Source organism: Echiichthys vipera (genome assembly GCF_963691815.1).
Source record: "Echiichthys vipera genome assembly, chromosome: 1".
Lineage (NCBI taxonomy): Eukaryota > Metazoa > Chordata > Actinopteri > Perciformes > Trachinidae > Echiichthys > Echiichthys vipera.
In genome coordinates, this window is record NC_139826.1 from 25,454,438 (window position 1) to 25,480,842 (window position 26,405).

The following is a 26,405-nucleotide window of genomic DNA, read 5'->3' on the forward strand; positions in this document are numbered from 1 at the left end:
TTCAGCTACTGCTTTCATGTCATGGCAGATTTGGCTGCTTGGATGACTGCAGGCCCACCTCATTTGGGAGCTAAGGTGGCAGCTGGATCAGTTCCTGTTTACTCACAACTAAAAGACTCACATACCGTGTTGCAACAAAACAAAGAGACCAGACTGTTTGCTTTAGGGCTGCAACTAAAGATTACTCCCATCAAACAATTAAGCTGTTGATTATTTTCAAAATAAATCGATTAGTTGTTTGGTTTATAAAATGTTGGAAAATGTTGAAAAATGGTGAAAAATGGCGATCAGTCCTCCTTGTTTTGTCTGCAACTCAAATATATTCAGATTACTGGATTAAAGAGGAGGAGTAAGAAACTAGAAAATATTCTCATTTAAGTAGCTGGAATCAGTGAATTTAGCCTTTTTTCTAGTGCTCTAGTATGCTTATTTAAATTAATGGAGAAATTATGACAAGGAACATTCATGACAATATTTTGTAAGTAAAAAAATAGATTATAGATCGATTGATTGCTTGATGATTGATTGCTGTAAAGATCTTTTTTGTTTGGGTTAGTAAGGGGTAAGTGCAGGTGAGGCTCTGTCTCTGTCCTCTCTGTTGGCTGCACCAATTTATTTGCTTCACTTCAGTAAGAGCATAGTTGATTGCCACCTGCATAGACAGTGATCTCTTCCAAACACCAAGTTAGAGGAAAATCAAAATAGATATTCATTGACTTTTTTACATATACATTGACCTAGTTGAGGCTGTTGGTTGAAAGTGTCAGGTGCTGAAATATTAATGAGCATCGCTCCCAGTTCCTGCCTGCTCCTCACAGCCAACTGGCAACATGGCATCAAGCTGAAGAGAGGAGGACAGTTTTTTTCTCTCCTTGATTGACTCATTGATTGAAGATATTTTTAAAGGGAATCCCTGGGAGTGTGTGCTCCTGGTACAAAGCAGCCCCATCCTGTGTCAGGGGACGGAGAGGGGGCTGCAAGTATGCTTTAATTGGGCATAGACTTCAGAGTCTTCTTAGCCCACACCGGGCACTGCCATGGCGTGTCATGGCCCCCCACACCAACATCAACAGCGCTGAGCCCTCTAAACGCACACACAAACATCTTCACACCCATTTGAGTAAACACACATGAACACACTGAACTATGCCAGCTCTTATCAATACGGCCACCCTGGACACAGATTAAATAAAAAAAATGTTAGCCTTAAGAATGACTGCAATATCAAAACCACCATGTTCCACTTTCTTTAATAGTTTCTTTCCTCCACTACTTGCAGGAAGAGCTGAGCACTCTTTGTGGTAACTGTTTTTTTTTTCTCTCTATGGAAAAATCTTGCAATGCAAAACTGAGACAGACTATATGATAGTAGTTCTAACCTTGTCAACTCTGCAGTTGTTGAGGCCCACTGAACTGAGGGCGGACAGCTTTGCCTCCATGCCCTGCTGGTGATGTTGCAGCTGTTCCCTCTGTATCTGCTCCCTCATTTTCCGAGCCTCCTGGATGGCCTTCATCACTGTGTCCTGGTCCCCGAACAATGCGGTAGAGTTTAGGCTGGACAGGATATCTATACACACACACACACACACACACACGCACACACGCACACACGCACACATGCACACGTTGCGTAAAAAGAAATACAACTTCACACAACATCCTTACAGTGGCATTTATTTGTAAGATATCAAGTATCGTGGATGTGTGTGTGTGTCGGATCTTGTTTGTGAAGCGAAGGTCTTACCCAGAGATGAGCCCCGGCCCAGGCCTCCTCCGAGTGGGCTAGGGATGCCGCCCTTGCCGAGGAGACTGTTAGGGCTGTGTTTGCTGCCAAGGAACAAGTTTTGTGTCGGAGATGTGGGGGATTTCCCCAGGTCCGTTGTCTTCTGCCGAGCAGACAGGTTGAGCGGCTGTGTTCCCTCCTCCTACGGCAGCAGAGATAGGAGTATGAGAGAAGACAGATGTGCGTCGGTGCTCCCTTCCGTCCATTTTTTGGAGAGACTCGGGATTCCCAGACAGCACCGTTTTCCTCTGTACCTGGTTAATTATAGGTTCCCTATCTCACCTCTCCTCTCCTCTCCTCTCCTCCCCTCTCCTTTCCTAGGAGCTGTGCCCCTGCAATCTTCTTCACAGTTGCCCAGTGCCTTTGTTCACACTAATTAAAGCAGATTCTCTGTACATCTTCATCTGTTCTCCCTCTCCTCTTCCCTGCTCTGTGTCTGCACTCCGGTTCGAAGAATAAATAATGACCAGATAACGGCGGTGCCAATGATCAAAGACAGCTGTTCCATTCATCAGATGTCTACTTACATTATCTACTTCAATAACTTGTTTTCTAATTTCACTCCTCATTTGTGCATAGTTGGTTTTATCATATGCTTTGATATACCTATTCCTAAAAAAATCTGATGCGATGTGGAAAAAAAAAAATTGGTGTAGTACTGGGATGAGGTCAGAAGAGGATGCATGTGTTGTATTAGCTGGGCTGGCCGTAGCCTTTTAGACCAGTTACCGATGTGAGATGAAAAGCGCTATGTTCCAAGGCGTAACCCTCGGTAGCTTGTCTACTGGGACCTACGTGATTTGTCTACCTGCTAATAAATAATGGGAGGCAAAGGCAAACCCTTTTGGAGCTTGTTGCTTTGCTCTCGATTGTTTAAAAACAGAATACAAAAACAGGATAAAATGTACACAAAGTGAAAGTAAATTTAAGCAACCTATATGATTTATTCTTGACACTCTAAGCAAAGTTGGGAGTTGTTGTGCTGAAATCATGCTGCAATGATCAAAGAAATAGTCTTCATAATTTTGTCCTAATATTAAAATAGTAAGATACATGTTTAATATCATATTTAAATGAAGTATACAATCAGAATTAAATACATTTAAAATACCAACAATTCATAATTAGATATTGTATCACCTTTAAATAGAACAAAATCTAGGTTGATGGACAAACTGCCCTGCAAGCTAAGACACAACAAAATAAATATGCACAGTGGATTTGCTTAAATACAATAAATACGGAATGATTCTGAATAGAAACAACTCAAACATTCGCACCCCAGAAGAGAAATCTCACTCCACACAGTATAAATTGCCCTGTGTATACAGCAGTGTTTTAAATCAGATTAGGGCTCACGCTGTCGTTAACAGTCTTTTTCAAAGCCCAAGTGTCTCCTTGTCCAAACATATGGCTCAAGCATAGACTGCCCCAAGGCCTTGTTATTGCTGTGCCAATAACAGTTTGTCATGCAGTGAAGCTGAAAGCAGACAAACAAAACTAAGGGCAATCTGATTCCGTTGGACTGTGTATATGTTTACTTTCCATTTATGTATTATTCATTTTATTCAATTTTGTGATATTTGGCAATATTTACAATATTTTGACTAATGTTTTGTTAATGTTGGCATAAATGGCATCCATCTAATCTGATAAATAGAGAATTGTATTCATGTGATCTTGATGACAGTGTTGAGTCAGTTTAATGGCAATCTTTCAATGGAAATCCCAGGAGAGCTGTAGCAGTCTGTGTGTGTATGCGTATGTGAAGAGAAAGCCAGAATGCCTTCATACCATTTCAAGAAATGATTTATGATCCTTCTCCATTGTTATATTATTACGCTAAACTACTCCAAATGGGTGCATGTTTCTGATTATGGCCTTAGTGAGTGGGGATGATGTACATGTCCCTTCCTCTGCATGGAGGTCTAGTGGAACCGTGCCATACAGCAGCAGAAACACACACCCTGCACTTGGTTTGTTTACAAGGCAAACAAAGTCGTCAATTCTACTTTTTGCTTCACTTTTGTCAGCATTTGTATAGTACTTTTGTTTTTGTTTTTTTCCATTTCAGTTACCAAAAAAAGAAAAAAAGACTAATTTTGAAAAAAAAAAATTAGAAACCATGTGTTCGACAAATTACTGGCTTGGAGCAGCCCAAGCCATAGCAACCATGTCCACAGACTTCTGGTTAAGAGAGAGAGGGAGCCTTGTTAAAGCCCCATAGATTGATGGCCTGTTAGAGGCTGGGCTCAGCCACAGCCGGCTGTAACACTGAAGCAGTGAACAGTGTAGATGTTTGTTTTTTTTTCAGACGACACCAAAAAGGCTAGGTTAGGTCAAGTACCACTCAAGGCATGAACTGGTGGGTGGTCAGGTTGAAGGAATTGAGGGTTGTACCTTGACGTGAGTGATGGGGCTGGAGGAACTCTTGTCATTCTTCAGAGAAGAGGGAGAAATGGGCCCGCTAGCATTGAGGGACTGGGGGAGTGGAGGCATCTTGGCTCCAGGAGAGACCTGCATGCTGGCAAGCTGGGCGGCATACAGTTGCTGTAGGGAGGTGGAGAAACCCGTTAACATCCAAATCCAGCAAACATTCAAAGTTTTATATTCTGTCTTTTCCTCTCCCTAGAACGCTCTCTGCTTCTGTGTCTGCCTTCATCTCCCCCTTTCTCTCTTTTACGTCTTTCCTCTCTTTCCATGAGGCTGGCAGAGAACCTCCATCAAAGGTCTTAACTGTATTTCAAAGGCTGAACCCAGAGAGAGACAGCAGTCTTAAAAACCACACAGAGATGGCTTTCATTCAAAATACTTGGAGCCCCTATTTTCCACTCATCACAGAGAAAAGTTTGCAGACTGGATGCAAGTGTGTTAGCAAAGATCTCTCATTTCTCTAGATCTACACAGCTTCCTATTGAAGTTTCTGGCCTGGGATTCATCTCCACACGGCCATGTGAGACAGTCCCATTCCATAATGTTAGAAACCCAACCTCAGTTGGACTGCCATCACACACTATGTTAAATACAAGCATTATTAAGGCTTAGAAACCTGCACAAAGAACACTGATGTAATCACCGTTATTTTCCTTGGCGTTAAATCAGTAAGATGTCCAAATGTTGGTGACATTACCACACAAGAGGGCGGTTCAAATGACTGGCGAAGCACTCAATAACAGTTGGGCTGCAACAGGGTTGAACTCTGAAAGCTCAATTTACATTTCCACCACTGGGCTGATTATGTGGCATATACTAGAAAGGGTGGTTAAAGACGTTGATATTAGGGTTTGGAAGTATTAAAAAAAAATCTGGTGAGCCACATAATGCTAATTGTGTGTTGGATCAGATTTTTTACGTAGTAATTCACCCTGGATAAAGTTACAGTTAAATATCTTGACATTAAGTTGTGTTCCTTTTTTTATATATCATTGAAACCTGAAACAAATAATACCAGACTGATTTGATGATTATTTTGTGCTTGTTTTCTGTGCCTACAGAGCACAGCACTCCCGCGCTGCTGAGACTTCGTTCCACCCCAGGTCTGTATTGACTGGCCACCAGGTAAGTGATGAAATTGGCTTTTGTGTCCTGCTGCACATGGCAGGGGTCTGTCAAATAGAGCTACTGTCTGAGAAAGAGCGTTCCTCCAAGTAACCTTAGACCTCACTACATCAGACAGATAGCACCCCTTAACTCCCCCGCTGGCCAGCTATCCCTATAGTTTGTTGGGTTATTCAGTCAGATGGTGCTGTCAGGAAGAATCTAATTTCTCTTCCTCTGGCCAATCAGCAAGCCCTTTCTCATTTCCTGGTTTGACTGGTCACATACAGACTGCGTCTGTGTGGATGGGAAAAAAGCGACCTGGCCCCTTTGGCCCCAGCTTTGACAGTGTAGATATAGTCTAAAGCCAAACAAAGCACTTTATGTCCATGCACATATCTCCAGTTATAAACACATATGTGCTCCTCCAAGAAACGTTATCGCTGCCACATAAGCGGCAGTACAAAAGGACCATTCTTCCAGGGGACCTGGGGATAACAACAGCACATGGGCAGCGGAAATGACAGACTGATTATGTTCCTACAATGATAGCACTGCCCCCACCTCCCCTTACAAACAGCCTTTTGTCTCTGACAGGAATGGACACAGGAGCGGACCCAACTCTATTTTCTCCTCATCTGAGCTAGACTTAGTTAATGTCAGTGGTAAAGGTACTCTGTGTGTGGGGAGATGAAGGTAGGGATGGGAGGGGATGTTGTCACTCCAGGCTACATAGAAGTCTTAGTAGAGGAGCGGAAGCTGAGTCTGTTGGACAGATGTTGGCTAACAGGCCTTCTGACGAGCATGCCCCTGACCTTGAGTGAAAAGAACTTTATTGTCCCGGAAAAAGAGGATAATTAGACTTTGCCTCAAATTGGACGCAGTCAGAGTGCCCCTTTCCAGCACTGATTAGCAGGTCAGTGCCATGGGCTGAGAAGCACTGGTTAGCCTTGTAACAAGAAACACTCTACCTCTAAGAGCCAAAGAACAATAAATACAATAGGGGAAAGACTGATGAAAGGTCAAGCTCAAGGACAGATATCAAATACCTCATTGTTCAATGTGTGGAGTCTTTTGCATTAGCGTCAAGGTTATGTCTGGATTAAAAATAAATTGTAAATTTACCCTGGATTACAAAATTATTGTTTGACTCCCCAGTACATAATGAAGTCAGAAAAAAAACCTCACGAAACTATAAAGGAAGTTTTCAATTTAAAAAGTTTGGGTGTCAAAGGCTGAAGGATTATGCATCCTGCCAAGGCTGGTCTCCCTAAACAGAAGACATCTGCTCGCTTCCCCCAATTGACTCTCTCACTTCTAATGACCCCTTCTTCATATCTACTTGCCTTGTGGGGGCAGCAAAAGGTTCATGCTATTTAGGGTCAAGCTGAAAGTCAATGCTCCAACTCTGGGGTATTAGAGGAGTATGCGTAAGCCTGCGTGAGGCCTGGGGCAAGTCTGTTTCCTTTTTCCCCTCTACAGTCTTAACACTTGATCAGGTACACTGGTTCAGGACATGAGTTATACTTGTGTTCATGAAAATCCATTGCCATTCTCTAAGGCAGAGCTTGTAAGAAAATAGGAAATAGCTAAATTACTTTAATAGCTAATGGGATTGCAGTGTGGATGTTAAAGGAAATCTGGCACATGAGACATATGTGCTTGAGTACTATGTGTTTTCTCTCAGCTTGAAGGCAGGAGTAGCTTTCTGACATTTTCCACAATTCAAAGTGTTCATGTATTATGAGTATTACAATGCAGTACTGGTTTTGGTTTCTTCAGTGCTTTAAAAGGTTTCACCTTTGTCTTAAAACAGTACTATTTCTTAGTGTATTTCTCTCTTCTTCTATACAGATATAGCACTCATAAATAAGGAGACAAACAAACACAAAATATGAGGTCTTCCTACTGACCCCATCATTCTGGGTTTCTCAGTAAAGCTGAGCAGATCTCGGAAAGCATGGATTCAAAGTGAGTGCAGCACGCCCAAGGTCAGCCTGTTAGCCCCTGGTAATTAAAAACAAGCCCTCTGGAGGCAGAAGAGGTTAAACGGGGAGGTTCACTTTTCTGCCTACGACATTAAACTGAGATTACACACTCTGCTGATGATGTTAGACATCTCAAGTATGATATGTAATTAAGAAGGGCGGCCTCTGTTTGTTTAGTAAAACAACAAAGCTGATACTATTGCTCAAAATACAATATAAAACATTGATTTCTTCATAACTTCCATCAATTTTCTTTTCCTTCTGCATACACTGGAGAGTGTGCCTTGTAGTACAAATAGAAAAAAAAATGTTCTGTGGGAAAGCAAATGTGCATCTTGTTTTTCTTTAATAAAGACAGATTCAAAGTATGTCAATATGTGCAGAAAAATACAGTGGCAGATATTTGTCAGATTTTTTGCTGTCAGCAGTGATTGTGCACTGCACATTTACGACTGCAGTCTTCAAAAAAATTATAACAAATAAAGTATTTTATATTTTATATTGCTGTAAAACCATAAAGAATTCTAATACTTGACATCCTCTGCATTTTTCATGAGGTGAGCATTGTCTGAGGGCTGCCAACAGTCTTAATCACACTCTTTTCTCTTTGTGTGTGTGTGTGTGAGAGTGTGTCTGTTTGTCTTTTCTGTCAATGTCTCATTCACCTCTGCCTGGCCTGGGTGCTGAGCACTGGGCTGGATATGAGGGCATTAACTGTGCTTCAGTGCACCGCACCATTTAAAAGGCAGCACAGCGCCAGCCCCGTTTGCCACAAGGCTTGTACAGGCTCATTGCCCAGGGCGACCGGGCAGGCTGACCCAGGCTAGGCCCAGATGTCAGGAGTGGAGGAAGGCGTCCTGGTGCACTGTGCCGATGCTTTCCAGTATGGCCCAACATCTGTCTCATCTGCTGGCACCCAACCTGCTCTGCTCTAACTCCTCCTCTTGCCTTTCTCTATTTCTCTCTTACATCTACAGTATATATGTTGAAGTCTTTTTCTATCAGTTTCTCTCTCTCTCTCGCACATACAAACACAGCCCATCTTCTCTCAAGTGTGTGTGTGGGTTCTCCAGGCCCAGGGGCCCAAGAGCCAGCCCTCCCATTCAGTGCTGCTCACTGCATTATCCACTCTATCTGTCCATCTGTCCCTCTGTTCACCACTGCCTCCATCCAGCTGCTCACATAGCCGTCCTATTAGCCAACCTTCCACAGGCAGCTAGCATCGCTGCACTGCTCTGGGTTACCTTCAAAGACTGAGCTCCTTTGCTCATAAACACAGAAACAGCTGCTCTCTACAGTATGTCTGTTCTCTCTTTCCTCCCCTCCTCCTCTCTCCCTCTCTCTCTTTCAAAGTCAAAAGTGCTTCACTTGTTAATGATGGAAGCCGTTTCTTCACATCTACACTACACAGACATTTACATCCAAACAAAAGCTAATGTGCAGTTTGCTGCTCTCCCACTTTCTTCCTGTTTGTCCCTGACTGTGTAACACTCTTTCTTATCACTCCAGTCGTCTAAGCCTCTGAGTGCTCCTTCAGATGTGTCTGTCTGCTTGAGATCTGGTCCGGGTTGTCACTGAGCATGTGGGCTGCTTTTCATCTTTACAGTGGAAGCATGAGTTGAGATTGGGCCCAGGTTTATCACGGGCCTATCGAGATGCCCTAGCAAGTAAGGCGGATGGTAATTGTGGCATTAAGTCTTAACTCAAGCAGCTCGACTTCCAGTGCTGTAAAGCAAAAGGATGTGACGGGCCTGGACAAATCAGGGAAAAAAAGAGCAACACAAAACAGAATGAGCAACAAAAAAAGTGGATGGGAGTAATTCAGAGAGAAAAACACAAACTACGATACTTAAAGATGGTTCAAGATGTGGATGGAAATTGGAAAAGCAAGGCAGTGAGATGGAGACAGCAAAAGATGTGAGCTTCAACTGAGTGAAAGCAGAGGGTTTCTATTTATCTAACTTCATTCTAACAGTGATACAGCATACAGAGGACCCAGATGTTCTGTTTTATCCAATAATGCTTTCTTTAAAATGGCTTAAACCCAAAAGTCTGCTTCCAATGATAAAATAGGACCTTCTCAAAGATCCTCCTCCTGTTTACTGGTTCTATAAAAAGGAAGGGTGATATATATATATATTAAGTTCATATTGGCCTTAAGTAAATTGTTTTTCACTTGTAAAGTGATGCAAGTATTGTACAAACAGCAAATTAAGTGCCATCCCAAATAGAAAATTCTTTTGTGGAATTAGGGAAATTCTCTATGTAATAAAGTAGGCGTCCGGACAGATTGGGTTACAATCTGAGCACAATTTCCTCTGTTAGGTGAGAGGTGTCAGTTGTAATCAGGGAAGGACAGGCAGGGATGGAGCCATTGTTTCCTGCTAGTCCTGGGCTCATCCCGGATCTGTATGGGCATTAATGAAGAGGGGCATGTCGCGCTGGGATAGTTTACCCGCCTCCTCTCCTGTGAGTTGAGGACGAGAGCCAATCTGTCAGGAAAACATTGAGTGAAATTGCCCTGTGGTACAGCAATGCCTGGTGACAGCCACTTGCAGACTGCCAGCCACCAGAGTGATGCTACCACCTTGTATTGACAAGCAAATTACAGTCTCCTACACTCAAACATATCTTGGAAGATTCATTTACATCCATCAGCTTTAAGCCTTTGTTACCTTGTTGGGTTTTCTTCTCTTAGGAGAGAAAGGGCGGGGAACTGGGCGAGGATCCCAGACTGTTATGACAGAGGAGATTGTGAAGAGGCTACGTGGCCAACATTAAGACTGACGGAGCGGCTAGCCTCTTTGACTGGATGGCTGATCACATTACCTCTGCAGCATTGTGGGAATTAATTCTTCCAATAAGATAATTTTTGAGGTTCATATATTGCACAATCTAAACTGAGTAAATTGGGGAAAATTATACATTGCCATGCAGCTGACAGGAAGATATATTTTAATTGGGGGGGCCTATTCAGCCAAATGTGTGTGTGACTTTGTCTGTGTGTGATTGTGTATGTGTGTGTGTGTGTGTGTGTGATTGTGTGTGTGTGTGTGTGTGTTTGAAGAAGATGAAGAATAGGCATGGAGGTGAAACTAGAAAAGTTCAGGACAGTTTAAAGGGTAAGTGGAATATTGTGCTTAATGATCCATGCAGAATAAATCATCTTACTTTATTTAAGTTGTGTTTTTACTCCGATTAATCGTAACTGAGCGTTTAAATTACAAGTTGCATCATTATTACACTGGACATAATGTGTTAATTGTAAAGTGGCTGTCACTTAGAGAGTAGTGCAGGTACTTCACTGCACTATTTTCAACTCATATTCATTCATCTTCAACCGCTTGTCCCTGTCGAGGTCGCGGGGGGCGCGGACACACGCACGCACGCGCGCACACACACACACACACACACACACACACACACACACACACACACACACACACACACACACACACACACACACACACACACACACACACACACACACACACACACACACACACACACACACACACACACACACACACACACACACACACACACTTTCCAATACTTTCATTTTGGAGGACGCTGGTGCTATTATTGCTCTAAAAAGGAGGAGACAACTCTAACTTAATTCCATGTCTGGCTTGATATGATGGTTTTAATCATAGCAGGCTCCCAGTGCTTTGTAGAGGAAGTGGTGTCAGTCACATGGTGTGTTGATCCCAGCTATGTAGAAAAGGGCATGTTTGACTTGCCTTGCTGTTTTAAAGGGAGTCTCTATACAGTGTAAATAGCAGCCAGCAGGCGGAATATGTGACAGGCGGACAGACTTCAATTAATGGAAAATGCACCTCTTTTTGTTTACTGTGTTCTGTAAAGGTCAGCCAAGTCATGGTCTTGGAGGTACTGTTTTTGCCCATTCCCAGGGTTAGATACATAATCAGAATTAATCACTCTAGACCTGTCTCCCCTCCTCACCCCAACCTTCAGATATATGACTGTCTCATCTGACCTCATACACCAATATAAATAGACTCTGCATGGCTGTCTGAACTACTACTCCTTCCCAATGGCCTTCTCCATAATACACAAACTAAGCAACACATATACACTGCAGAAACATATTCACAGCCTCCACCTTTCTGCTCTCACGGACACACGTCTTCGAACATGAGCAGACTCATTTAACACCTTACATGCTTCTAATAGCTCTTCTCACGGCTGCATAATGACGCACAGCTCTTCAGAGCCAGCTGCGTGCATTGTTAGAACTTGCCAAGGCTCGTTAACATTGACAGTGGTAGCCTCTGAAGGACAAATGCCACATATATCAAAAGGTGTGCAAAGAGTTTTCCCCTTCAATCTTGAGCTCTGTTGTTTAATATTGACATACTTTCTCCTGCTGTTGAGCTCAACATGTTGCAGCTTTCAATAACTTTTTTCCTGTTATTGAAAAAGCAGTAGTGGCCACTTAACCATAGGTTAAGGAGAGATGCTTTGTTTCATTCCTTTTGTTTCCAAAGAACTGATTCATTATTTCAAACAGACTTAAGATCTACAATGACTGAGAACTGCAAAGGATAATTAGAGAAGTAATGAGCAGAAGTATAGCTGAATAAATATGGTAGTTATTAAGCTTCCCATTTCTACTTCTATGTTTTTTTATTTAAATAAAAGTTGTTCAAAATAAAAGGAGATAATTATCACCAATCTGGAAACAAAGAAGCCTTGCTAACAGTAGTATTTATGATCATAACAACTTGAAGGATAGAATGAAGACACTTATCTATATTCAACATTATGGCCTCAGGTTAAGTCCTGACCTGGGTTCAGCTTCTTTTTTTTTTAACATGCTTTGTGAGAAAAGTCCTGCTGGAGCCTGTAGGGCTTGGAGCCTATCCCAACATTTGATGTGGCTCAAAACAATCAGCCTCATATACATTTCAGTCCATATTTAAATTACTCAGAGTATTTGTCCTTTTTTCTCCTTGTCACAGAGACAAAATAAATATTACAGTGATTCTACTAGTTGAAAGCAATAAGAAAGAGATTCTTTGCTTACACTGTCAATTGTCTTGTGATAAATTCACTGGCAGGCAATTAAAGCAACCAAAGTGATTCTCGTTCCCTCTAATAACTATTATCTTCCTAACTCCTCTGTCTGGCAGAGCTAGTGGGGATAAATCTTCTATAAAACAGGATAAATTACATGTGTAAGGTGATAAGCGTGTGTGAGCTGGGGGCCTCCAGAATTATTTAGTGTGCAGCTCATTACTTAGCGTACAGCTGCTTAACCATCCTTTCCACCTAGTGCTTGGCGAGCATCCCTAGCATTCTTTGTCATAGTACTGTACATACCTGAAGCTGGAGGGGGCTGAGTCCCGATGCTGCTGCAGCTGCCATTGTTGATGGAATGAACTGCACCGGGTAGTTATCACCTGTCAGAGAGAGAGAGACAACAATGCATACAGGTTCAGACAATGAGCCGGCCCACAGCGACCAGGCAAGTGCCAACACGGTTCCTGGGCCCTACACTACTTTGCCACAGCAATGTGGCATATTGCAACGAACCCTCGGCTCCAAGCCCAAACATCTGCATTAACAAAAGGGTAAGCTGGTTTGACTGGAGCAGGATTACTTAGGAACGTTCCACACCATTCCCTCCTTTCTCCACCTGCACAGTACTCCTCCCTGGAAATAACTACAACATAGTTTTACAAGTTAGGAGTGCTTTTGAGGTTATGTGTGTGTGTGTGTGTGTGTGTGTGTGTGTGTGTGTGTGTGTGTGTGTGTGTGTGTGTGTGTGTGAGAGAGAGAGAGAGAGAGAGAGAGCGCATGTTCGTGTTCAGAATAGATGTTAAATATCTCCCCTGGTATTCAATTAGTGATTATGTAAAAGGGCCAACATGTTCTCTCAGGCAGTTCATACAGCTGTAGACTTGTCTGGCTATTGTTCAACACTACATTGTTTGTTTATGAATGATAGCTTTGGCAGCACAGTGAAAGCACTTGTATGTGAACTGGTTAGAACAAGTGTGTAGTTACAATAACAAGGTAAAAAAACAAAAGAACACACATTCTTATGTTGTGTATCGTTTTGATCGAGCAAGGAAGAATGGGTGTCGAATAGCAGGACTATTCATTACTATTCACTACTGTTGGCCTGCCATCAGCACGTTTGTCAGACAGGGATATAAAAAAAGGGCTGCTGTATGACTGATGTCCATGGGGGTGTATAACTGAGTACCAGACGCTTTCACACACTCAACCTAGTGTGTTGAGATGGACAGAACAGCCCCAGTGAGACGGGGCAGTGCAGTGTTCATAGAGGGAAGGCTGGTTTGAAGCATATGTCTGGAGGAGGGTAGGTGGGGAGGGGTAGTTGGCCCTCGCTCAGACCCCACTTCTGCCTGTCACTTCTTCTCACAAACATATGGAGCCATTAAACCGCCGACAAGGTAAATGTATATACCTTCTCTTTCACTTTGCCCTCGCCCGCTCGCCTCACTTTGCAATCTTGTACAGCACAGCACAATGTGATACAGGCCATGGAAATTCAATCCCCATTTAGTAGCAAATAAAATCACACAGCAGGAGTGGTTTCAAATAGTGCCGGGTTGGATGTGAGGGGGAGCACTGTGGTTATTTCTACACATCCTCTTTTTTGGTATCGCTTTCTCTCTGTCTCCCTCTCTCTGTGCTGTGTGACGTAGGATTTTGGAATAATAAATGGCAGGATGTCTTTAGATGCCATTTGAAACCTGGGGACGGTCATGTGCTAAGTGAGCACACCACCACTGCTGGGGGGGTCTCCAGCTCCAAGGTCTGGGTCTTGGGCGCGCACAGTCGTGGCACCAGACGACTCAAGCAGAATGGGCACTGTGCCAGGTTAACGTCACTGGTGAAAGGGAATTACATTTAAAACTGTGTCTTTTATTTAACAGGCCATGGCTGGTCTCATGCCCAGAGCCTGGACTCTAAATGCTAAGGGTGGGGGTGGGGGTAATGCAGGTGACGCCATGGTCACAACAGGCTATATTTCCCTGCTCATGCAGTGCCATGAAATATAAGTCATAGATCTGCTGAGGGTTGACAGATGTAGCTGAGACCTTTCTTAGACCAGATCAAATGATGATGAATGAAGTATATGACGGCAACTATCGAACTTGATCTTCTCTTTTCTCTGACATTTAAAATTCTATCAAATTACCAAAGCTGTTGGCATAAAAACAGGCTTACATGATAATAATAATAAATACAGTTATATTATTCTATATTGTTGAGATGTCTTTCTCTTAACTTAAATTACAAAACTTGATACAATTTTAAAAGGTCCCATATTATGCTCATGTTCAGGTTCATACTTGTATTTGTTTTTTTTTTAAGGAGAACATGGTTACATACTTTAATGTATTTTTCTCATACTGTCTGTCTAAATAAATCTCTGTTTCAATGTTTCTGAAATGTCATTGCAGCCAATGAATGTCTAACGGCACTGTAGTGACACTTTCTACTTATATATAGAATAGTTGTGACATCACAATCGTACAGAAGGCGTGACAGCTCGTTTAAAGAATCAATTTCTGAATACGGACTGTGTGCATTTCTCTTTGGATTGAGCATTTTGATACTTTCACAGTGTTTATTGCACCTCAACCTGCTTGAAATAAAAAATGACATGGCCATCTCACTTTTTACAATATTAGACCTTTAAGTATATCAGTATAAGAAAATATATACTAAATGTAAAATATGGTAAAAATATGAGATTTAAAATAAAATATCACAAAAAAACTGTCAGCAGGATGTCTATGAGGAGGACTGGCAGAGGAACCTAAGGACTATGGGGTCATTCTGCAGGTCCATTAAAGGCACATCAGACTGAAATGCGCCATGTCTGTGTAAACAGTGCAAACAGACAGGGATGTCTATTTGTTTAAAAGATGAGTTGATTTTTCTATAACTGTGCTTGTCTACCATGCAACACCAGGCCATTGAGCACAGCCAGTGGATGGGGTGATGACTTACCACTACGGTGCCAGAATGACTCTGTTGCCATGTGAGCACCACAGGGCTGGGGGTCATAAGCAGTGGTCCCTAGGAGCTTTCTCATAATGATAACATCAGATTAGTGTGCCTTAGTCTTGGAAGTGAATGCTTGGCCACTCACTTCATGGAGAAAGGACTGCAGCATCCTGTATACCCTGCAGGTGGTGGTGATAACATTGTACTCTCTGGATATATTGTGTATATTGTGTTGGACGGGAGAAATAATAGAGGTTTTGAAATACCTCTCCCAACTACATGAGTCATTTTCAGACCCCCTTTGCTTTTTCTTCATGAACTCATGAATTATGCAGGAACTATACACATGGCGACCCCTGACCATGACTCCATAATAGCTCCTGTTATTTGAACTAAAACATTTTCTGTGTCAAACCTATTGCAGGAAGCACACTGGTAAAAAGACTCTCCCTCAGGCACTTTGTTTAAGCTGTCATGGCTCCATAGTTCCAAAATAGCTGACTTTCTTTTTCATCCTGTGGTTTTATAGTTAATTCATTAACTGCACTACCACACCTTTTAATGTTCTGCTACGAACCTGCTGACTTCCTAGTGTTTCTTTTTCCATTTTCACTCCTCTTCCTTGTTCTGGTTCTGTTTTATAACAGACACGAAGACTTTCCTTTTTCAAACTGACTCATAAATCCTTTTTTCTTTGACAACACTGTCTCTTTCTATTTTCATGCGTGGGAGTGAAAATGGGAAAACTTTTTAAAAAACATAAAAATTCAGTTCAATTTCATTAAATAACTAATATACACATCTAAAAGAGGTGCAAAGCTCTGGTACCAAGTAAGCCATGTGAGGTGAACATATTAAACTGAGAAGTAGGGAACAATTTAGACCATAGATCTATAGTATAGAAGTATATAAGGGTGTACAGGGGTCTACAATTACTAAAACAGTAATGTCCAGTAATTTATGTCACCATGTTTCACCATTTGAAAAAAAAATAGTTTGAAGGCTGTTGAAGGCTTGTCTTTTACTCAATTCAAAAGACAAAGGGAGAGAAAGAGGCATGCTGTTACAGGCAGTGTAACAATTGCACATGCAAGAAAACCTGTTTCTTACATCATTCACAAGCTACCCACAAGCTTAATTACTTAATCATCAAAATACATACTAGTGTGAAACTGTAACTGGGGAGCTGCACTTTATGAATATAACAATAGGAAGACTTGGTCCTGCAGGGTTCCTCTCTTGAGTTCTTGGATCTCTTACAGTGGATGCTTGAAAAACAATTACAGCCAGCATACACCTGAAATATACTTTCATGTTGAGTACATGTTGACATTCCTGGTTCTCTGCCCATAACCATTGTTCCACATGGACAAGAACATTCCCAGGCCTTGGTCTCAAGTCCAAGTTCAAACAGAGCAGAGCATGCCCGTGGCCTCAAGTGTGAATCATGTATTTGTTTGTTGCTGTTCAAGTGTAGAAATGTACAATGTGACATATGCTCATTTTCAGGTTTACATTTGTTTTTGTTTTACTAGAACATGGTCACATGCTTTGAAAAACGAAACAAAACAAAAAAAACATTATTTTTTTCTCATACTGTACCTGTATTCACCCTCTGTCTGAAACGCTCTGTTTTGGCACCTGTCTCTTTAAGACCCTCTTCTGAAAAAGCCCATTCTACTCTGGTCAGTGTCTTCTGCCTCTGCACCGTCATTGCAGCCGAGGAATGACTAACAGCTCTCTGACCTATTCTATATGCATATTCTATATTCAATTTCCTTGCGGGAGTCATCCCAAAGAGGTCAATAAAGAGAAGTCTAAGTGTAAGTGCATAGTTGTGACATCATAACCGTATGAAAGTCGGCTCGTTTAAAGGCACAGTTTCTGTTTATGGGCTGTGTGCATTTCTCTTTGGATTGTACATTTGTATACCTTAATAGTATTTATGCAGCACATTGGAGTGCTTTGTAATAATAAGGAAAAGGTAAATCTTGTTTTCGCAATATGGGACATTTAAAACTAAAATAATTATATTTAAAGTGTAGGGGAAAAGACATTGCAAGCACAGGGGAAGGACAAAATGAAGGCTTAAGTTGCAAGCATACCTGGTTTATAAGACATTCCCGGAGGGAAGAGAAATCCTTGCTGGGCAGCGGCTGCTGCTGCCAGAGTGCGTTGGTCGTGTGGAAAAATAGGGATCATGAGTGGAGGCATGTGACCCTGGACCTGCTGAACAGATAGGGAGCAGAGATCAGAGAGAGACCTAAGCATAGGCATGGTACACAGAAACACAGAGCCCACTCAGGGGGAGGCCAGATCACAGCTCTTGCTAACGTGTGCTGACAGGGGGCTCCGCGGCACTGATGGCCCTCGTGTGCTCACACAATACCTGGCCGAGCTATGCCTGCTCTTAATCCAAACCACAATTTCACCTCGGTACATCAAAGGCCCCCGCGTACGCACATTGTTCCAGCATGAGTTAGAGGCAGTGACATGCAGGACAGAGAGCAGAGAGCAGATAAATACTGTACGTGTTAAAAGTAGCATTCACCGTAGCTCTTGCTCTTTCAGTAGATCCATGTTAGCAAGAAGAGAGTGTATTACACAGGAGATCCTCACCTCAAGGGAAGAACAACTACTCACATAATCTTGGATGGTCATTTATTTAGATGATAAAAGCCTGACGACAATCCAGTAATTTACTACTACTTTTTTTCAGCAGAGGAAAAATAGCAGGCAGTTGAAAAGGGCTTGCTGTATTTCATTTTAATGTCATTCTCTGACCGTCTGTTCCAGTCACATATTAACCTTCACCATCCAGTCTTTTGCTGACTTTTCTGCTGGGAATATCAACCCAAACTCCCCACATGTGTGTGTCAAGGGTGGGTGAGTAGCTTATGTCTGGAAAGTGATGTGTGTGTGTGTGTGTGGTGGGGGGAGGGGAGGCTGCACACATGTTGCAAGGTCCAATCTTACTGTCATTCTCTGCTTCTTGTAGCTCTATGATGGGGAGCAGCCCGGCTACCATGGGCCTGTGAGGGTTAATCTAGCACTGAGCCAGGCCACCTCAGGGGAGCCTGCCTGGAAAATGGGTTAATAAAGGTCATCCCCCAAAATAAACACTTTAAAGAATGTTTCTTCATTCATCCCTCCTTAAAATCCACTCGCAATAAAAACGGGTCTGGGTGCAATTACTGCCGCTGCATTGGGGCATGAAATCAACCTGCTCTGAGCAATGACTTCCCCCCATGTTCTGGCTGAGGTCTGCTATGATCTCCACTTTTTCAGCCCCCGCTTTTTCCCCCCCTGTAGACCCTTTACCGGAGTAGTCGCACCCAGTTTCTCTCACAGCTAGCAAGCTAAACCTACTTAAAACTAGTTTATTGATCTGTCCAGAGGTGCAGAGCTAGACTGAAAACTAAATAAATAGAACCGTTTTATGCCTACTGAGCTTTTACAGAAGTGCAAGTGCAGAAAGTGCCTTGTAGAAGAATAGAAAAGTATGTAATTCATCCAAAAGTAATCCTGTAAAATGTGCAGTTGCTGAAGAAAAATAAATAGCAAAGGAGACTGTGACAAATGACCTTAAATAAAACATTGCTTTATAGGGATTTGTGTTCCAAGTTTCCAAGCTGAATGGATGAAAGATGAATCTTGGCCTTGCATGTATGGAGCATATGGAAAAACACAATAATTAATGTCACAACATGAGGTAGGGCTAGTGACAGGCGGGATGGGGTGGCGTGAGGGGACACCAGGGAACACAGTTTTTCTCTGTCTGTGTATTTGGACTGTAAAACCAGATGGAATCTGTTGCTGAATGGGCGGTCGTCACAAGGCAGAAAAGGCTCCCTCAAGTCCACGTCCTTCTAACTATGTTATGAATTCACTAAGATACCTCAGCAGTGAATTCAAAGATACATTTTTGGCCTAAAACCTATATACCTCCGATATTTTTCAAACACTTTCCTAAGTGAAAAAAGACATCTTTGCGAGACTGAAACAAACTGAAGAGTTATGATGCTTAAATAATGACAGAATCATTTAAATATTTTTCTATCCTTCATTCAATCCCATCATTTATTTGATTTTAATTATTTAAAAAGACAAATGTGTCTACATTAATTAATAGAACTAAACCATACAAGAGATGTCTACAGATAATACACAGTATATACACCAATAGACAGGCATCAGATACTTGGATGCATTTTTCTCCAGCACTAAATGTAAATTATATCCTTTCATCCAGGATATCAGCTTTTATTACTATTATTATATTAAAATATGGAGCAGAATATACAAGATTCACCGAGGCAAGACAGAGTGTGAATGTGCGTTGAAGGGGAAATTAATGCATTGAGTTTGAATAGCTGTGATTTGCAGTAATGAGCTCCACGCATTAAAGTTTAATTTACGGCAACTAATGTCAGAGAAAGGCAAATCAAATTCTGAGGAGCTTCAAGGTGGCAACAAATAGTGGAGGTTAGTTGAGCTGTCAATTTACAGCTTGCACATTGGCTGAGCAGATTATAACATTTCCACAAGCGCTTTAAAAAAAAAAAGTTTTTATTTGACTCTTAAAGTAGAAGAAAAAATAATCAAAAGAAGTATATGTTAAAAAAACGAGAGACAGAAAGAAATTGTGTTCATATGTGTGGCTTCCACTCTTGCTCTACTACAAACCCGACGTCCCCCTCCTTTAAGAGTTACCCTCAAGTTCATCTATGTATGGGCTGAGTGCCCGGGATATTTCTATTGCCAAGATCATCTTGAGGAGTCTGAGAATGAAGTGGAGCAGATGTGAGCGGGGCACTTGGGCAGCGTCCTCCCTTCCCCTCGTAAATACAGCGGCATTGTTGTGCTGGCACCGCTCTTCCTTTGTCTTAGCACTGCTAAGTACTGGATAATGTCATTTCACACCATCTGTCCCGAGGCTTCATTAAAGATACATGAATGGGTTATCTTATGAGGAACAGGTGCTATTGTTTGTCCCTCAAGACCCAGCACTAAGGATCTGACTCGGAATACTTGAAGAGGAGCATCTGTAGTGATCAGTCAGACAGACTTGGCTGTGGCCCCCGTCTCTGCCAGCAAGCACTCCAACAGAGGTTTCTGGGGGAACTCAGCCGCCTTGCAACATGTATCATCAATTCAGATGACCTGATGTAGTCTGTATCAGGCCAGCACGCAATCTGTTTCTCTCTCAAGGAGAGGCTGGTGTTAATACTAAATTAATAAATAGAACCAACTTCCAGTTATGCTGCGAGTAGGATATCATATACGGTACATACCATACTGCGGAAGAGTTGATTAGTTTTAATTTAAGACAGGACAAGTATGTTTGTAATACTAAGTTCAGGCACATACTGTATTTTTCCTGTTGTAGATTTGTGTTATTGAGAAAAGCTTTGTTAAATTGATAATTTATTTTAGCATATAAACAAAGCACTAACTGTAGCTTACAACAGCAGCCCATCCTGGGGTCAGACTGCAGAGGACGAGTCAGATGACTCCGACAGACTCTCTTCTCTGATGTGTAAATATACAAGGTGTAAAAGACAGGGTAGACTTGAAAGAGTTCCTTTTATTTCTCCTTGCTCTTACAACACTCAATATACGCACATGCACACACTCTCAAATGCAGCTTTAATACTGCATTAACCCAGAATAACTTTGCTCCTACTAGCTTTATTTTTTATTATTACTATAAGGCTTACTTGTGGTGAAATACAAATAGCATTATTCTTTTGCACTACTGTAGATGAAATATGCAATTTTATGATTAGTTTCTGACAAGCTTTGTGATTAAACATTGTTTTCACATTTAAAAATACTTCTACAGACCAATATTAAACTCAGGTAATACTATGCTTTTTTATAGACGGCAAGCATCCATCTACAGCACACGAGCAAGCAGCTCTAAAACCCTGAGTGCTAATGGAGATGTACAGCGCATTACAGCACTGACTTGGGCCCCTGTCAACACCCATGTTCCTCACTGTCTGTTATAGCCTCTACAAAGCACCCAGGAGGCCTGAAAACCCCCTGCTGGCTATTCCTCTGAACCCGCTTACACTTCCATGCACTGACCCACACTCAAATTTGCTACTTGCTACGCACCACAATGTGCCATGTGAAGTAAACCGGGAAAGTTTTTGTTTTTAGAATGAATCAGTATTAACAAGATTAATAGACAAAAGAGGCAAAAAAAAAAAAGAAAAAGAAAAACACCTACGTCATTCGCACTGTGTTTTATGGTTATTAGCTTGAAAGGCCCTGTGAGATCCTGTGTCTTACATCCTAATTAATTGCTACTTGACACCATTTAACACACCTCTCAAACATATGGTTATCTTGGATATAATCTGAATTCATTTGCCTCGATTAGACTTATGAAAAGTAAAACCCCTTCAAGAATTATATGAAAATGCTGACAACAATGTGACTTTAAGCACCCAAAGCTTCTGATGATGATGATCTTAATTCTGTACAATCATTTTGATTATAATAGGCGCTTTTCCCATTAGGAAAAGATCACAATCACCAGTAATCATTTAGAAGAGAACTCACGTTTCACTGACATCTCATTTTAATAAAATTACTTCCACACTTTAGTAGCTGTCAGATCCGCAGCTCTCCCTAACCTTCTCTTTCACATTTTCTATAGGAGGGGTTCTGTAATTTCACCCAGGGAGGATAGACTCCAGCTGTTGCTGTAAGAACTGATAGTTCACACTTTGTTACCCCCTGCTCTCCGCTGAGCTGCATACTGAACGCCTGTGAGTAGAAATCACCTTTTGTGATCCATTTCAAGGGAAAGTGATCTTGAGGAAGCTGGCAAGTCTGGCTACATCCCAATAGCAGCACACACAGTAAAACTGACACTAGACAGCAGGATATGTTTAACACCCGCCACTGTGTACACAGCCCGCTGGGTGTACACTGTACTGGAGCCTAACCAGGAGGAAAATCACTCAGTGGAAGCACTTCTGGGCAGTTGAATCCTCTGTGTTGCTCCAGGACTTTTTCCCTCCATGAAACAATCAACTGTTTTTTAGTGCAAATTTCTCTTTTATAACAGGTCACTACATCAGCCGGTTGAACTACGGCCGATACTGTACCTTGCATGGCAGACACAGATATTGATCAAACAGAGATGTGTTTGTGTTTGGATGTGTCTGTTGCTAATGGTAATCAGACAAATAGATCAATAGATGTGAACAATACTTTGATGCTCCAGACTTCAGGTCTTCATATTACCACCCACTAGACTTATTCCTGCTTGTCTGCTCTGAACGCCGGATAGCAAGTACAAATACACCGGAGAGGTTCAGGTCACTAATAAAGGGCCCTTGTCCTGGTCAGGTCTCTGACCTTTCTCCTCACATCCTTCCTGAAATTGTTGCAGTAAGAAATAGACAGCTAAAGCCAAAACTGAACAGTGTACCATAAAATGTTCTCTGAATAGTTGGGGTAGAAGCTCTAACTCTGACAGCAGGCACTGTTTGCTCAGGTTTGAGTGTAACACTGCACACCAGTCATGCCTCTGTGTGTGTTAAACAGAGTGCTGTTCAGGATAAAGTGCAGCAAATCCAGACACTTGAGTGAGGTCAGACCATCCAGAGGGAATAACCAATAGATGACTTCTTGTTCCACTAATTCCTTACACAGTAAAACAAGCCCTCTTGGAAAACAGCCATTCCAATATGTCTATATTAAGTCGATGGGAGCTTGAAAGCAGGGTAGTCCAAACCTCTGACCCCACCCCAAATCCCTCCTCTCCAGCCCGTCTCCATCTCATCGTGCCTCCTGACTTCCTTGGAATTCTGGATAAGCTGCAGGCTGCTGTTTGCTTAAATACGGCGCCATGGCGATTGCAGGATTTCAGCACACTGCTCTAATTTAATGTAGTTTTAGTATTAAATGCTGTAAGAAGAATAATGAAAACCTGACCTCAAGTATGATGCAAAATGGTAAAATAGGCAGAAATAAGTAAAACAAACACATTTTTAAAATCCCATAGATAACAAGTCAGTGCATGTGCAAGAACATTTAAATTATGCATTGATACAAAAAAAGAAGTATGGCTGCAGAACTGCATTTCTAGACATAAAACGTGATCTTTGTAGGTTTTATATACATTGTGCTTATTCTTTAAATGAAATGTATCAGTCTAAAAACATGGATTTATATAGAAAATAAAAATCAAAGTCAAGCCTTAAGGTATGTTTTTCCTTTTTGAAGCTTTTTTCATTGCTGTATATTCTAGTGACCAAAGAGAGTTTGAATGCTATACAGCTCTCTATAACATTACACGTTGCGGTTAATCTAAACACACTAAAAGCACACATTTATATATTTATATTTAGTTGGACAAAATGCATTCCTACACGCTGACACAGTCTATGTCATGAATCACACAACGACACAATCCTGCTTATCACCCTTAGAATAAAGATTTATTTTTCCCCGTCAAATTCAGTGTTATATATCTGAAGAATATCAGCTCTTTTTGTTGGGGGGGTTGGGAGCATACATGTAAGTAATAATGAATATTTTTTGAAGGTCTGGCCCAAAAAATTTACGATTTGCAGTAAACTGGCCAAATCCACAGGGAATCCCTCAAACAGCATGTATAATGACGGGAAAGAAGAGAACAGACAAACAACAGTCAACTGGGTTTTGGGCCGGCATCATTATCCTGCATATACATCCTTGCTGTATGGAAATGGGAATGAGTGAAATGCCTCGGACCCTCATTGCAGGGGGGAGAGTGAGGTACTAAAGATCATTGGACACGGGCTAGTTAGATAGCCAGCTACAACCGTGTGATGTGAACAGGGCAGGGGGAGTGGAAAATAGAGGGATTTAAGTATGTGAGGCTTATGAAATATTGTGGTTGTTAAGGTTTGAAATATCCCATCTGCAACACTTAGGAGCAAGTAGAGAGACATACACGCTCTGTCCATCCACTGTTTTGTGTTGTATAAAAGAATTGTGTAAAAAGAAAAAAAAAAAAAACATTGCCTTGGCATTGCTTGTGTTATATTTCAGTATGAATTGATTTATTTAATTCAATGTTGGTTTAGAATGTAAAGGAAAAACCTATTTTGCCTGACTGTGTTACAGAAGCACCCCCCTCCACCCCAGCCCCCCCCCCCCCCCCCCCCTCTGTATTTGCAAAATGGTATTGTCCACACTGCGGCTGGATTTCCCCCTCAGTTCCGTCCACTAGTCATAGACTGAGACTCTGTCTTCCCCATTACGTCCCAGCTGCTGGGGCCACACATAACAACAAAGCTCATTCTGTTGTTCGCCAGAGAGCAGGCCTGCCAGGAAGGGCGACTTTGTTAAAGACACAAGTGCTTTGAGACTTTCAAAAATGCTCACGTATCATCGCCTAATAATGGTTTTGTAAAAGATCAAATGAGAGACAATATGACATTATATTTAACAATTAGCATTAATGAATTTAATGTTAATGAAATTAAGCAAATGGAGAAAAGGGTATTTTGGAGAACTGTGTGTGTGTGAGGGGGTGGGGGGGGGGGGGGGGGGGCATGCAGGACAAAATAGCTCATTCATTGTGTTCTGTAGGGGAATGCTTGGACTCTCCTCCGCCCCAAAAACAAAAAGCTCCTTTTTTTTGCATCGGCCATGGGCTGAATGCTTTGCTTTGCCACCCTAGCCCTAAGAAAACGCGCGCCCCTTTCTCCCCGCCGGCTGCCCTTACACAGTAGAGCCTGTTAATGCCGCTCCTTCTCACTGTGAGTGTGCCCACTGCCGAGGACGATGGCTATGCAAAGCCAACGCAAAGACAAAAAGTTTGCACAACATTAGTAGAGAAAACATAGTGCATGAAGAGAGGCAGAGAGGGAGAGGAAACGACATCAACATCACACTGGAGGATGTGTTCTCCCTCAACTGATATTTTCCGTACGAGTTGGGGTTGGGTCGGGGTACAATGGATGTTAAGTGTAAGCGCTCTACCTTCTTCCAGGGAAGGTTTGTGGAGATCTGAGGAGGTGCTTTATATTTAGACAGAACATGAAGTATATTCATCATGTATGTAAAGAAAGAATGTTCAGTTATCAGGATTATTTAGCCCTGTGATTAAATTAAAATGATCACCTGTGAGAACTGATAGAGGACTGTAAGTTTTTGTCATAACTTAACCCCATCCCCCTGCTGCTTAACAAATCCCTCAGGTGACTAATTTTAAGTAGACCCTCAGGTGTGATTTCACACATTACAGCCGTTCATGTGACACCTCTCAGATGGTGCCTCTTAATTATCGCTGCTTAAACTGCCGAGGTGTCTGAATACAAAGGCCGATTACACAAAAGCATGGCTTTATTGTGCAAGTTTCAACAACAATGGATCTATGTTTGTCTACACTACTACCTCATTGGCAAAGACACAGTAAAAACAAGCATATGTTTCATTTGACTGCAACCAAATAGAATCAATAAAGCCAGCTGTTAAACTTTGACAAAATTATTTTTAAACTTGTTTTTCACACTCATTTTATTATCATTTTTTAGCTTAAAGCAATAAAGTTCAGCAGCCCTGCATATATACCATGACTTAAGGCTACACACATGTGTTCAGTAAATAAATGGTGCATTTCATCCACAAAAAAGGACACAGCATTATGACCTAATAGGACAAAACCCACAAACCCAAGATCGTTCTAAAAAGCATACTGTTTATATTCCTAAAGCAATACTTTGTTTTTACAGACAAATAGCATTACATACAAGTGTTCATCCACTTAGCTTCATTTGCAAACCATCACTGCCATTGCTGAGGTTGTATCTATTACACCTTTTTGCACATCATTAAGTTTTAACAGGGCCTCGATGGCTTTATTGTTTAAATTGACTTTGTTTAACGTCAGCGTTTCTTCTGCTTCCTGACATGAAGTCACATTTCATAACTAATTAAATTGATCCTTCCCTGCCGATAGAGTCCACTAAATGGAATTATTTGTATCCAAGTGTCAATATATTAAATCACAGGGGCTAATGAGTCAGGGCAACGCTTTCTTTTATCTTCAGTCTTGCATGTGCACATCTTCA

At 41.7% G+C, this 26,405-nt stretch overlaps 1 protein-coding gene across 3 annotated transcripts in view; it reads right to left on the reverse strand.

Moving 5' to 3' along the window:
- sox6 (SRY-box transcription factor 6) overlaps positions 1-26,405 on the reverse strand; it is a 136,260-nt gene that overhangs the window by 23,723 nt on the left and 86,132 nt on the right. For 2 of the 3 annotated variants that reach the window (XM_083918203.1, XM_083918204.1), the window contains exons 9-13: positions 17,427-17,550; positions 12,655-12,734; positions 4,184-4,333; positions 1,745-1,925; positions 1,380-1,567 (exon numbers count right to left, since the gene is read on the reverse strand). In XM_083918203.1, the coding sequence (XP_083774329.1) occupies positions 1,380-1,567; positions 1,745-1,925; positions 4,184-4,333; positions 12,655-12,734; positions 17,427-17,550 (723 nt within the window). The remainder of the gene's footprint in view (positions 1-1,379; positions 1,568-1,744; positions 1,926-4,183; positions 4,334-12,654; positions 12,735-17,426; positions 17,551-26,405) is intronic. The other variant, XM_083918205.1, reaches the window with a different exon arrangement.